The following is a 15036-nucleotide window of genomic DNA, read 5'->3' on the forward strand; positions in this document are numbered from 1 at the left end:
ATGCTCCCCATATGCTTTGATGGCTCCTCCTTAAAAAGGGGAAATGATTCAGTCCCCCTGGCATGCATGGCAGGCCTGCAGCTGGATACTGCACCTGCAGCTCCAAAAAAACAAGCTGACGGGTGCATGTTCAGTAACCTTTGAATGCATGTGTACGTGCATGCGTTTGGCATGTGCACAGTCAGGCAATTTTCTCATCATAAATCAAGTTTCTTCCTACTTTTTTTCTCCTTTACACTCCTGCTCTCACTCAGGCAAATTAAAATCAGTGTGAAATGGTGTATGTAGAGCTCAATCATGCCTTCTAGGCTCCCAAGTTTCCACCCTACACATAATGGGAACATGTAGAATCCATATTTGTGTTATGATGACAAAAATACCCCAGGCACACTTGAAAAATCTGTGCAAAATTACATAAGGCACCCGGGATTTGCAGCCATTCAGCCTTGCCAAAACAGTCGTTTTGATTGAGGGTTGCAGGAGTTGAGGTGTAAAAGAAAAATGATACTGAATGATAGAAAATTACATTACACTTTTTCATTTAGATTTATTGCAAGCTCTGGTTAGTTGCCACAGCCCCCCTGCCCTCATAAATTACACCATAAATCATGTAATTATCAGAGGCAGCCTCCAGAGAGTACAAATGCAAGTTTGCAAGCCTTGAAATGAGGTCAATAAATCTCAGGAGAGCTTTAATAATTGTACTGGAGTTGGTTCTAATGGACCATAATGTTTGTATGATGTCATTTCTGCCTAGAATAACAGGCATAATATGCTGCATGTTCTTTCTTGCAAGATAACATTGTCTATTACCATCATTCTCACTGGGTAGCATCTCTTAAAGGTGAAATCCACTCAGACAAAAGGCTCTTGCAGGTCAGATTTAAGGTGTTAAAGTGGCACCAAATGAAAACTGAAGCATTTGTGTTCACAGTGATGAAAGATATTCCACAACAAAGTCCGCACTGCAGGCCCTGTGGGATACATGGTGCTAGCAGTCTCACAGTTAGTGAAATGAGGATCACTTGAGTGCTTGTAGTATAAAAACACCTGCGTCTGGAAGGTCCAGTCACTGGTTAATCAGTATTCCTGGCCACCATTACACCATGAAGACAAAGGAACACTCCAAGAACTTAGAGAAAGGATTATTGACAAGTTTAAGTCAGGGGATGGATACAAAAATTTTCCAAGGCTCCGAAGGAATATGTCACATGTGTAAATCTGCCTAGATCAGACCGTCCTCACAAACTGAGTGAGCGTGCAAGAAGGAGACTAGTGAGAGTCCACCAAGACACCTATGACTACTCTGAAGGAGCTCCAAGCTTCAGCAGCTGAGATGGGAGAGACTCTGCAGACAACAACTGTTGGCCGAGGTCTTCACCAGTCAGAGCTTTATGGGAGAGTGGCAAAAGAGAAAACTCAGATTAAATCTGGACTAGAGTTCACCTAAAGGCATGTAGTAGACTCCATGGTCAAGTGGGTCTGATGAGACCAAAATGGTGATTTTTTTAGACATCAGAGAAGATGCCAAAGACACCATCCCCAATGTAAGGCATGGTGGTGGCAGCATCATGCTGTGGGGATGCTTCTTGGCCCTGTGGGGATGCTTCTTGGCCCTGTGGGGATGCTTCTTGGCCCTGTGGGGATGCTTCTTGGCCCTGGTTTAAAGACAAGAAGGGGAATGTTCTGGAGTAGCTGAGTCAAAGCCAAGATGTCAATCCAACAGAGATTTTGTGGATTGACTTGAAAAGGGCTGGGAGTCCAGATGTTTGAGCCTGATTGAGACCTGTCCACACAGACTCAGAGCTGTGTGGATAAACTTGACTCTACTAAATACTGACTTACAGAGGGTGATTATTTACTGTATGCAGTCACGTATTCTACATTACATATTTCTATATAATTTAAATAATTTGTAAAAATCTGTTTTCTCGTTTTGCTTTAGAGGTCAACCTCTGCTGTATGGATGAAAGTTTCCATTCCTCTGCACTAATGAGCCCGTTGTCCCAGTCCGTGGTCAGGTGTGAAGCAGGAAACAGTAAGTGACAGTGTAGATTTGGTGTTCAACCACAGGTGCACATGAACAAACCCATTCCACAAATCTGAGTGACTGCATTAACATTTTCAGCAGCTGTCATCTCTTCTCTCACCACATCCATTTATCATCCTATGACGCCTCCTGTCCCACAGCGCCACAGTTTCCTCACCTTAGGAGCCAGTTAGGAAGCTGTGGTATCATTTTTTTCTGCATTCGTCACCGTGTGACAGCCGACTGAGCATGTTTGTTAGAGAACAGTGGTTTTCATCATTTCTTAACAATTTACTTCTTTGAAATGATTTAAAACTAGACTTTGAGATGTTTTTATTGCTGTTAAAGGGGCTATATGTAACTGTTAGAAAAAAATCAGTGTAGTGACACTACAGCAGTACTGTGTTGCTCGTCCACGACGGTGCGCTCCCTGTGCATGAATGAGCCTCCGGTTTATCAGCTGATACACACGCAGACCAAGGTGAGTTACTGGCACCATGAATGCAGAGGAGGTGAGTGAAGTAACAAAATAAAGCGCTAAATAAGCAACGTGACGTTAGTGTTGTTTGGATAGCATCTCTGTTAGCAAGCTAACGTAATTTAGCATACGTTTATAGAACATAACGCTACATTGTATTTCATGGTCTGAAGTCATGCCCTACCTTTTCTACAGAAAGACGGCCATCTCTGGATCGGTGTTTATCCCAGGCACAAAGCAAAGCTCCTTCTGTTTCTCAAATGCTCCAATATTTATCCTGGATTTCCCCCTGCATCGGTCAAGCTCTCGTTTAGCTTCAGCAGATAAAACTATCTTAGTTTTTTTAAGTTTACTCTGACTTTGTGTGGGTGTTTGGGTTGCACTAGCCGGTCGTTTAGTCACAGAAGCAGCCTTCTCCATTGGAGTTTCTTCTTCGAGTTCTTTAAAGGTAAATGACTCAACAGGCTTATACAGGCAAACAAGGAAGAAACAAAGAGCCTCGTTCTTCACATCAGGATAAAGTGTGCACCATTATATACTCAAAAATGAGGAGTGTGAAAGAAGAAAACGTACGTATAGCCCCTTTAATTATTTAAAGGTCATGTTGATATCGGTCTCAGAGGTCCCAAAAACATGCCTGTGAGGTTTGTCGCTGAAAAACACTCCAGTGTTGGATTTTTTTGAATGTCTAAAAACCCCCTCTGTTTCAGCCCTGCTCAGAACGAGCTGCTTCTGTGTCTTACCTTTAAATGTTACAGAACTGTCTGGCTCCGCCCCTTTCAGGAAATCAACCAATCAAATTTATTTATAAAGCACATTTAAAACAGCAAAGCTGAACAAAATGCTCTACACTAGACAGGGAGTCACACAGAAAAGTCAAGATGCACACACGTAAAACTAAACACAGTGAGGATAATTATTACAATGAGGAAACAAACAAAACAAAACAAAACAAAAATGTTAAATAATAATAATAAAAACTAAGATTAAAATTAAAAATAAAATAAAAAGGATATGGCTTAATAGATGTGGCCTTCCTGATCCTCCTCTCAGCTGAAGATCAGGAGAGGAGGGCAGAACTTTCTACCAAGCAGAGAGGGCCAACCCAACCTGGGGGCAGGGCTAACTCCCCACGTGACATCATGAGGGGAAATCTAAGAATGGCTTGTTTCAGCACACATTTTCTGAAAGGTGGAGAAAGGGGGGGGCAGGGATTTTTCTGATTCTTGGGGGGGAGATTGTGGAGAGGCCAGGGGCATATATTTTTGTTGGAAAAGCCTGAAAAAGTGTATTTTGCATAATATGTTTGAAGAATGATGTCCTTTAATCACATAAATACACTGTGAGTAATCATACATTTAAAATTCTTACATTTTCTTGCATTTTAGACTGAGATAAAAATATAAAAAATAAAAACATAGTTTTGTAAATAAATAGAGTCTTGGCCATGCCAGTGATTAGTAGTAAAATTGATTTTGATGCATTAAAATTTTCAGTAGTGCCAATTTCCATGTTTTAGCTCCATCTGTCCTTGTTTGTCCAGAAAACAGACATGTAGAAAGGTGTTAATTAAATTCCAATTTTTTCTTTTATTTTTTATTTTCACTGCCTCAGATCTCTTCAACAACTTCAACCCTGACTACTAAAAAAAATATTAAATGTTACACCCTTTTTATGGCACTTATTGTACACTATGCCTATGACTTGGATTCAGGCTAAACAGATGAGTCCATCTGTGCGTAAAACACGCCAGTTTTACCCTCCTTTTCTCGAGCCTCATTCTCTTTCAAATCATATGCGAGTGAATGCATTTGTTCATGTTAGGTTTATTATTTAAGAATCAGAAGATATATGTAGGATATGAATCACGAACACGCACATTTCTACCTCTAACCAAAATGTGACCACAAATATGCCAACTAAGCGCATATATAACTTTACTGCATATTTGAGATAAGATATATTCTTACCTATTGCATCCTCATGCATGTCCATCCACTTGCTATGAAGTGAGGGCAAAGTTGAAATTGTCCCAATGTCCCTCTTTCTTAGTCCCAGACTGGAGAACTCGGAGGTAACATTTTCGCCTGTTAATACTCTACTTACAGCATGTCTGACTGTGAACACAGACACAGATTCGCACGCGATCACACACGTAGGAGCACACAAACTTTTCCTTACACATGTAACCCACTCTCAGACATCCATATCTAGTGGCACGAATCATTTCATTGAATTCTGATGATGTTTAGTGGGTGAAATAGCGCTTCAAACACTCTGGGTCCATGGAAGGTAAACAATGTCTGCGTTACCAAAGGGGTTAAAATAATAAGCTCGCGTGATCTGCTGGATCACTATGGAACGGTGAAATTTAGATCCCTGGAGATCGAGTTGTTGTTTTAAGTTGTTTTGGTGCACACACAGACACACAGTCAAAAAACGTGTTTTTAATGGAAGTCTATTGTCCAGATTTTGGACAAACAAGGATGGATGGAGCAATTTGGCGTCAGTAGAGTTCTATGGGCAACACTTTTTTTTTTAATATGAAGACAAATAATAACTTTGGCTAAATTTGATGCCTCAACCTATAAAAATGTGACTATCAACTCAAAAAAATATATGATAAAAATGATGAATGTCCTCAAAACAGACATAGTACGATCCGAGGGTTAAGTATATGTGTCACTGGATTTTTAAAAAGTTATAGGACTATAGAGATAAAAGAAAAGTAACTTCATCTCTGACATAACAATGACTAACACTTTTTTTGCACAAACTTGTTTCCACATCCCTTGGGGACCAAAAAGAGAAAAAAAAATATTCTGTTTCAATTTTTAAAAACATTTAGTTCCTGTCTGCAGTGACACAAAAGGCAACATCACAGTCTCTAAGGCTGACTCCACCCGGCAGCCTCCACTCTTCTGGGAAAGCTTTCTACTAGATTGTGGAGTGTTTCTGCCCATTCATTCTGTAGAGCATTGATGAGGTCAGGCACTGCTGCTGGACCAGAAGGCCTGGCTCACAATCTCTGTTCTACTTCACCCCAAAGGTGCTGGATGGGTTGCTGTCAGGGCTCCTTGTGGGGACCAGTTAAGTTCTTCCACAGCAAACTCAGCCCTGTCCCAATCATGTCCTTGCTTTGTGCTCTGGGGTACAGTCATGTTGGAATAGAAAAGGGCCTTCTCTAAACTGTTGCCACAAAGCTGGAAGCATAGCATTGTCCAGAATGTCTCGCTACGATGAAGAATTAAGACTAGCCTTCACTGGAGATAAGAGGCCAGGCCCAGACCCTAAAAAGCAGCCCCGCCATTATCCCTCTTCCACCAAACTTCACAGTCAGACAGTAACGTTTTCCCAGGATCCTCCGAACCCAGCCTCACCCATCTGACTGGCAAACAAAGCAGCGTGATTGGTCACTCCACAGAACACGTTTCCACTGCTCCACCGTCCAGTGCCGGTGTTTTATACCACTCCATCCAACACAGCTGCATAGCCAATAAAACCCATTCATGAAGCTCCTGCTGCACAGTTTCAGTGTTTACATGAATGCCAGTGGAAGTTCTTCAGCGATGGAATCCATCAGGGTACCACGCTTGAAGTCACGGAGCATACAGATCCATTTTGTATCACAAATGTTTGCAGATAGAAACTGCATATCCGCTTTGTAATTCCTTAGCTATCCCTAAAATATAAGGACAGCCCCAAGGCTTGTCATCACCATTTTAGTGTAAATAGTGTTTGTGTTGTCTGAATAACCTTCAGTCTGCTTTCACCATGCATACATCATTTGCCCCAGCTAGAGTGAGTGACAATGTGGCAGGTTAGACGCTGTGCAATGCCCCGAGGCCTTCCACCTGCTCAGCAGGAACAAACTGAGCAGTACACTACTACGCTCTGTTCTGCACCTGTGTTTTGTTTTCATGCTGACAAAGATGTGCTTTCTTCTTCATGGGCTAAAGATCTGCTCTGTTTCCATGAGTCAGAGATTAAAATAGTAAAGCTGCCACTAACTTTGAACCGAGGCTCTTTGTCATAAAAAGGAGGAATCACACACAGACACGGCAGTGGATGGTTAGGAAGTAGGTGGTATGTGGATTACTCACCCAGTAAAACAAGAAAGAGTTGAAAATGCACTATTTAGCTTTAAATTCCCCTTATTGAATATGCAAACTAAAGAGGGAAGAATATATCCAAGCATTAAACATGCAATGAAATGCTTCACTGGGATGTTTTTATTATTCTGACTCAGAACATTTAAGCCTTAAAGCCATGTGTGATTTTCTGGTCATCACTGTCAAAGTCATGATCTGTGAGGGAAAACATACTACTGCCCCCTGGTGGATTCAAGGTGCACAACTATATGACTGAATATTAACTTCAAATTTCCATCAGAGTTTTAAAGTTTAAAAATAATTTAGCAGTTTTATTACTGTTCTCTGTGGTTACAGCACAGTGCTAACACTTTTATATTAGATCATGTTTTTAGAAGTTGCTGCCAACAGACACTCTAAAAATGCTTGGACTTTATAAACATACATGTCAGGTTAAAATCACCGATTATAGCACTTTGGTGAAAACAGTAAGCTTCCTCTTACACACCCCTTTCCCCGACCACTTAGCTCTGCCTGTATGTTTTGCATTCTCTTGTTCTTTGCAGATGATGACAGCAGCTCCTGATGGGGGACAAGTAGGGATTTCTGCATAGAAAAATGCAACTTTTTGGGCTGTGTATGTCAAAGATGAAAATAAAAACATTTTTAATTCTTAAGCTAATGTTGTGTCCTGAATGTAGTGAATTTTTCCAGCAAAAACAAAGTTTAAAAACTCACAGTGGAATTTAAAAGGCCTTGACGAGCGGTGCACACAACACTCATGCATGGTCTGTTTCCACAAAGTGGTTCAGTTTGGTTCAGTAATGGTTGAACTCTGACCTCCCCTGTATTTCCTCAGCTGATGTCCATTGGTCTCACTTGTTCTGAAAATCTGTCTCCTTTTAGAGATCCAGACCATGTGGCTGAGCTCAGTAGAGCTGCTTGTTTGGCTCCTCAAACAGCTCTTCATTTGGTACCAGTTTAGCTCTTTAAAAGTAGAGTAAATAGCTCAGCAAGTAATTTAGCTTAGCACTAGGCTCCCCAAGACTCGTGTCTCCCCTCACCTGGATAAAGGGTGGGCAACTGGCAGCCCAGGGTCCACATGTGGCCCAAGTCATTGATAATTTTTGCAGCTATTTTTAATTTTAGTCTTAATTTTAGTCTTTAAGTGAAATGCATTTTGGTTTTAGTCACATTTTAGTCATTTCTATTCTTTTTAGTTTTAGTCTAGTTTTAGTTGATGAAAACTCAAAACATTTTAGTCTAGTTTTAGTCCATAAAAAGTCCTCACATTTTAGTCTTCACTTTTAGTCCAAGCATTTATTCTCCTGCCTAAATCTGGCACCAAATCATGGTAGTGTGTTCTCTGCACCCTGCCAAACCTGTGGTCCCTGCTTTCTACAGCTGAGAGGCAGAATAGATATGGATGCATTGTTTTTGACAGATTTACCCACAGTGGAGAAATATCACAGATTTTGAATGTCCGTCGAAAACTACTATACATTTTAGTCTAGTTTTAGTCATCTTGATGAAAACTAAACTTAGTTAATGTCAGTTTTAGTCATCACAGATCTATCGTTGTTAGTCTTAGTCCAGTCTTTGTCATTAAAAAAATGGCTGCCAACGAACATTTTTAGTCATAGTTTTAGTTGACGAAATTGATACTGGTTCAAGTAGCAAGAAATTATAAACTTTAAAAAACAGAAAAAATCTGCCACAATAGTCTTTCACATCTGGTGTATGGTCAGCTCCTCTAGTTATTCATTCATTAGGTGAGAAAAACAATATCAAACTTGTTTTTAACTTGTTTTGATTTTTTTTTCATTCTAATGATTTTATTTTATTCATTGTTTTTAAATTACTTCATATAATGTATTCATAGTTTTATAATTTGTTTAAAAAAAGAAATGCATTTATTAACATCCTATTTTTTATTTTATTCAAATTTTTGATTAAGTATTTTTTAGTTCTTTTCTTTTTTTAGTAGATTTTATCGGCTGTACAACTTTTTATGAGCATCACTAAATGCACCAGTTAAAAAAATAAATATGCAACTAATTAAGAGTAACTTTTACATTAAAAAATCAGCTTGAAATTGATTTAAATCTGTACTTCTCATTAAATTTACTATTTCTTTTTGCACCTGAACTCAAAAATATTAATGTTGGCATAATAAATGATCATGAAAGCAACATATTCTTCCTTTCATTGAATTATAATATTCATTGGGTTAAAATTGAGAATATCCAACAATCTGTAACAATTTGGTCCTTTGGCAGTGAAAGCAGAATTAATGTGGTGCTCTTGTAACCAAATCTGCCCATCCCTGATCTGGATAGACAAAGTTAGGAGGTCTGCAGGACTGAGTAAATAGTGATAGCCTCCACACCAGGTAAATCAGTTTAAGTGTGGGAAAAAAATCACTTTTCAGTACTATGTAGAGATTGTACTCAGTGTTTGTAGGAGTTAGCTGATGCTAATAGCAGCATACACTCCCATTTAGAGCTGTACGTCTAACTTTCCTCAGTTCCAATTCAGTTCTTTCGGCTGTTCCCCACTTCCTGACCCCCAGCTGACATTTGCACATCACCAGGATCACGTGACTGCAAATGACCTATAGTGTACAACAGTGATCATCAACTGGTGGCCAGGAGGCCACATCAGGACCACCCACATCTTCACATCCGGCCCCAAGGCCATCATTAAATCCAGACAATAGGCAGAAGAGCAAATAGGAAGTGGTATTTCGGGCGTCATCTTTATGAGCTCCCTACAGCTTTTAAAACCAATTTAAAGAAAAAACTGAGATGAAATCAGTTTAATCAAGAATGACTTTATGTTTTGTTGTTTCATTAATCCACCCATCAGCAGATTCCCACTTGAGAGTTTTTTTTTCACTGCAGAGTGTTTTAGCTTCAAACCCCGGAGATGGACATGCAGCCCCAGAAATCAGGGCTGTCCAATCTTTTTCCATCGGGGGCCACATACAGAAATATATGAGGATGTTAGGGTCACTTTTATATGCCTCATTTTGATATTAAAGTAAGTAACGCCAATCTATTGTAGGATGAGATATGCTGAGTGATTAGGTATGCTTAAATGGCGAGTTGATGGCTGATAAGGCAAATAGCCAATCATTTTTTAAGAATTTTGGCCAGTCATATTTCAGAGGGCCGTGGTTGGCTCTGGCTACCACTGGCTCCGCCCCTGGAACATCAGTTGTGCTCCTGTTTGCTGCTGTAATCCATTAGGATGTTATAAATCAAGATCTTTACTATTTTGCACCAATATGTTTACTATTTATAGTGTCTCAATTTAGTCTTCAAAAACAGCACAAAAACATGTCAAAATGTTTGTTTACAGAGTTAGTTTGGTAGCACTGCCTTGTCCTAATACTAAGAAGAATAAAACAGTCTGGCACAAGCGTCATGCTCTGTTGAGGGCCAGATTTACTGTAATTTAATGAATTTTCAGAGGGCCAATCAAAAACTTTTTAAATTGTTTACCATCAAGGTTTTTTTTTCATATTTTATTACTGTTGAAACACTGTTGACAGTTTCTGGTTAAAAAGGTGACCCTGTTAGGCCCTCAGGTTAGTCCTGAATCCAGCATCCAGCCTCTGCTGTGATTGAGTTTGTCACCTGGTCAACACGACTCATCAAAAAGACATTTTCCAGGGGTACATCTCCCAGAATGCCTTGAGAATCATTGCCAAGACGGCAGCTCAAGCATTAAAGGAGGTGTATAAATGTAAGTAGTGTCTTTGCAACATTACAACAAACATCTGATGCCCAATTCAACGTCGTTTCAGTGCATTATGGTCCTTTTAATTTTGAAATATTTGGTATTTTGTTGCAGGGACAATGATGGCACAAATAAGCATCCCTCAAACTGCCTTGAATCAGCAATCTCCTGTTCTGCTTTCCTTCTGTCCATCAGGTCTTCAGCTCTTCTTCTCTTTTTGGCAGTGAAACTTTTGTTACTTCTTGGAAAGAAATTTCATTCTGTTTCCTAGAGAAGAGAAAAAGAAGAGTGGTTTAGCCAAGACTCCTGCCGACAAGCTTGTTTTTCTGTAACAAACAAATTCGGGCTGTAAATAACCCACTAACAACCTTACCCAAGCCTTTGAGGAACCTGTTGACCCTGCGGTGTTCATTCTCATGGATCGAGTCCAGATACTCCTGCACCCTCACCTCAAACAGGCCTAATAAAAGAGACACTCATGAATCATCTTCATCTCCTCAAAGCTGTAGATATCTGTTTATAGGTTTACCTTTAAGGGCTTGTCCATGGAGCTCTCTCTCCTGGATGAACCAGCCAAACATCTGAGTCTCCATGAAGACCTCCAGAAAGCGGCGTATGGTTTTAGACGGGATTGCTTTACGAAAGCCGTCCCGCTGGAAGAAGCAGGAAGCTGGAGAGGAGGAGGAGGAGGAGTAGCCGTCTTCACGTTCACCGACGATGAAGAGTGGATAGTGGCCGACGAGCTCCACGAAGAAACGAATAAAGGCCTCGGACACGACAGTGCTGATGTGACTTAAGTCTGGAGAGAAGAGGATTCATATGTCAGCATACATGCTGAGTTTATATCAATAATGTTTTTCAGTTTCAGTCATTAGTTTGTCTCACCACTGGGTGTGTCTCCTCCTCTCTCACTAGCTAGCTCTCTTCTCCTCTCCAGAACATTCTCCAGAGCCGACTGGAGCTTAGAAGGCAGGATGGTGTCTTCATCGTCCAGCTGAATGTGACAAACAAGGATAGAAAGCTCATTTATGTGATGGAGATAAAATCTTAGCTGTACTGGACTCAAAGCATGACCTACCTGTCTGAGAAATCGACTGTTTCCAAGATCCACAACCAGTACCTGCACACAGAAACATTTTTACACAATAGTTGATCTGAGACATCGATCCACAGCCGTACAGGAGTCAGCAAAGAGTGGCTCTCACTAACCTCCTCCAGAGGGAGCTCAGTGAGCTGGGGCAGAGAACTGGACAGCAGGCCGACGATGAACGGGGTTGGAGTGCAGACGATGTCAAGCATAGCTGAGGGCAGCACTGGGATGTAGGTGTGCTGCCATACAAAGGGATACAGGAGGGCCACGACGGCGTGGCAGCACTGGGAGAGAGTGCTGAGAGGAAAGACAAAGGTCAGCAATCACAACGCCCAGTGATATTGAAATAGATGGATACTACTGTCAGTAGAGGTATAAACCTATTTATGATTGCATTTATGTGGTTAGGGAGAGACAAGGAAAGAAAGAACACTCAAATCTACAAAAAAAACTAACAAACATCAAATAAGGCAGAGCAAAAAATAAATATTATTATTATTATTAACTTAATAATAGTTTTCATTATAAGTCACAATTTATTATACAGGGTATACAAACCTTAATACATACACCTGTTAGTTATTGAATTCAGGGCTTTCAGTCAGACCCACAGGTGTATAAAATCCTCACCTAGCCATGCAGATTACTGGACAAACATCTGTGATCCTAAACGGGTCGTTCTGAAGAGATCAGTGATTTCAAGGCTGAATCCCAATTCTCCCCTTAACCTTCAATCTTACCCTCAAGCTCAACCCTCAGTCTTAACTCGCCCCTCAGAACCAAGTGTAAGGACCATCTCGTGACTTAGAAATGGGACAACCCTTAATAGCAGTTACGATTTCAGACTGTAGAGGGCAGTAATGTGCCAAAACTGCATAGTCTGTCGATTCAGAGGAAGAAGACTGAGACGGCACGGTTACTGGCTTACGATCTTAAAAATAAAAGTAAGAGTTACGCTACAAAAAGGCAAATAATACATAGAATATCATTAAACTAAGATACTGGAATGGTTTTCATAAGTTTTAGATCTCTATTAACAAAGAAATTTACATTTGTAGCTTGATTTCTTCCCCACATTCGCGCCATCTGTCTTTGCGTCTCAATACCAAGGGAGCCCCAGGAACATCTCAAAAGAGACAAAGCCCTCGAACTCACCCCTCAACTCAGCTTTCTGGGAGAATTGGGACAGCCCTCGCACTTTGCGAGAACGTGCATTTTCAGACTGAGGGTTAAGATTGAGGGTTAAGGGGAGAAATGGGATTCAGCCCAAGCGTGGTACTGTGCAGGATGCCACCTTTGCAATAAGACGGTTGGTGAAATTTCATCGCTGATGGATATTCACCAGTCAAAGAGTCAGTGATATTATTAGAAAGTGGAAGAGTTTAGGAACAACAGCAACTCAGCCACAAAGTGGAAGAAGAAGGGGAAAATCCCAGAGCGAGCTCAACAACTGCTAAGGCTCATGGTGCGTAACAGTCACCAATGCTTGGTGCTGTTCAGTGTGGACGAACTTGACAGAGTGTTGACCAAAAATTAATATGAACCAGTAGATGAATATTATCATAAAAGTGTTTAGTTTCTCATGTTTTTGCTGACCGCTGAGGTTGGCCCTACAGACTGCTCTGTCTGTGTCTGACTGACTGAGTGATCCTACTTTCAGAGTCATAGCACACAGAGTTAAGTTTGGTTGTGCTGACAGCTGTCGGTAATGGCTGCCTCCACTGCTGTAAATACCTCAGCTGTAGCTTTAGCCTTGCATCTGCTCTACTGGAACAGGGCCATGTTTCTGATGAAATACAGAATAAAAACAACCCTATAAGCTTTTCATGCTGGGAAAGATGTTTTCACTCTTCTCTTGACCTGCTTGTGCATGAGCATGTGATAGTTCAGGGGGAAAGGATTACTTGATTGAATGTGGAGTGATTAGCTCTGAATTATCCACAGTGGCACTTTGTCAAAACTGGATATTTCTTTGTCAAAACAAGTGAAGAGAGCAACACTGAAAGCATGAGTGTGTGATAGTTAAGGGGAAAGGGTAAGTTGCTGTAAGGGATTGTACACGAGGCCTAATAGAGGAGTGATTAGCTTAGACTGAGTTGCAGCGTTGTGTGAACTGGACATTGTGACTTAATTCAAACAAGTGCAGAGAGCAACACTGGAAGCTTTCAATGACAGAACAAATGTTCTCGCTCTACTTCCAGGCTGTTTCGGCACGGCTTTCCGATCATGGCAACAGGCTTGTTCAATATTGTCCAGAGTTAGCTGTTAGCTCTAGAACTGTTGCAGTTTGCATGGAACTGAACCACTTTTCTTGTTAAAACCAGAGCATCAATGTGTCAATGTCAGTGCATTTGGTTTCTTTTGCGATTTTTAACCAGTCAGATGCGATAAAAGGAAAGCAGGAGAGGAGGGGGGTGATGTTGCTCAGGGCTCTGTCTCCAGCCACAGAGGGAGAGAGACAGAGAGAGAGGAAAACATGTATTATACCCATTTAAGAAACCACTTAACTTCAACAGGCATCCCAGATGCCGTCAGTCATATGCTAGGTTTTAACCTTGTCTTGTTTACATCTAAAATTAGGGATGCATGATTTTGTCAGCATCAAATGTGATGGTAACCTGACATGTCTCTGTTCTATTGCCTGGGATATATTTCACGTCCATCTTTGCAACACCACTTACACAATGTTTTGGGAGGACAGAAGCTATGAAAAAATTCACAGTGGGTGATAGGACATTCACTATATTGCCAAAAGTATTCACTCACATGCCTTGACTCGCAGATGAACTTAAGTGATATCCCATTCTTAATCCATAGGGTTTAATATGACACCGGTCCACCCTTCGCAGCTATAACAGCTTCAACTCTTCTGGGAAGGCTTTCCACAAGGTTTAGGAGTGTGTTTATGAGAATTTTTGACCATTCTTCCAGAAGACTGTTCCCACAAAGTTGGGAGCATGGAATTATCCAAAATCTCTTGGTATGCTGAAGCATTCAGAGTTCCTTTCACTGGAACTAAGGGGCCAAGCCCAGCTCCTGAGAAACAACCCCACACCATAAACCCCCCTCCACCAAACTTTACACTTGGCACAATGCAGTCAGACAAGTACCGTTCTCCTGGCAACCTCTAAACCCACACTCATCCATCAGATTGCCAGATGGAGAAGCGCGATATGTCACTCCAGAGAACTCGTCTCCACTGCTCTAGAGTCCAGTGGCGGCGTGCTTTACACCACTGCATCTAATGCTTTGCATTGGTGATGTATGGCTTGGATGCCGCCATGGAAACCCATTCCATGAAGCTCTCTACCTCTGTTCTTGAGCTAATCTGAAGGCCACATGAAGTTTGGAGGTCTGTAGCCATTGACTCTGCAGAAAGTTGGCGACCTCTGCGCACTATACACCTCAGTGTCCTCTGACCCCGCTCCGTCATTTTACGTGGCCTACCACTTGGTGGCTGCATTGCTGTCGTTCACAATCGCTTCCACTTTGTCATAATACCTCTGACAGTTGACTGTGGAATATTTAGGAGCCAGGAAATTTACCACTGGACTTGTTGCACAGCTGGTATCCTATCACAGTACCACGCTGGAAATCACTGAGT

General features: G+C 41.1%; 1 protein-coding gene across 3 annotated transcripts in view; it reads right to left on the reverse strand.

The window, feature by feature from the left end:
• Nucleotides 1-8219: 8219 nt before the first annotated feature.
• Nucleotides 8220-15036, reverse strand: part of LOC121505442 (DENN domain-containing protein 2A-like) — a 28737-nt gene continuing 21920 nt past the window's right edge. For 2 of the 3 annotated variants that reach the window (XM_041780789.1, XM_041780790.1), the window contains exons 15-20: nt 11552-11729; nt 11421-11462; nt 11228-11336; nt 10872-11141; nt 10716-10802; nt 8221-10609 (exon numbers count right to left, since the gene is read on the reverse strand). In XM_041780789.1, coding sequence (XP_041636723.1) covers nt 10578-10609; nt 10716-10802; nt 10872-11141; nt 11228-11336; nt 11421-11462; nt 11552-11729 — 718 coding nt within the window. In that variant the 3' untranslated portion in view covers nt 8221-10577. Of the gene's footprint in view, nt 10610-10715; nt 10803-10871; nt 11142-11227; nt 11337-11420; nt 11463-11551; nt 11730-15036 lie in introns of all 3 variants that reach the window. The other variant, XM_041780791.1, reaches the window with a different exon arrangement.

The sequence above is a fragment of the Cheilinus undulatus genome, linkage group 23 (assembly GCF_018320785.1).
Source record: "Cheilinus undulatus linkage group 23, ASM1832078v1, whole genome shotgun sequence".
In the NCBI taxonomy this organism is placed as follows: Eukaryota; Metazoa; Chordata; class Actinopteri; order Labriformes; family Labridae; genus Cheilinus; species Cheilinus undulatus.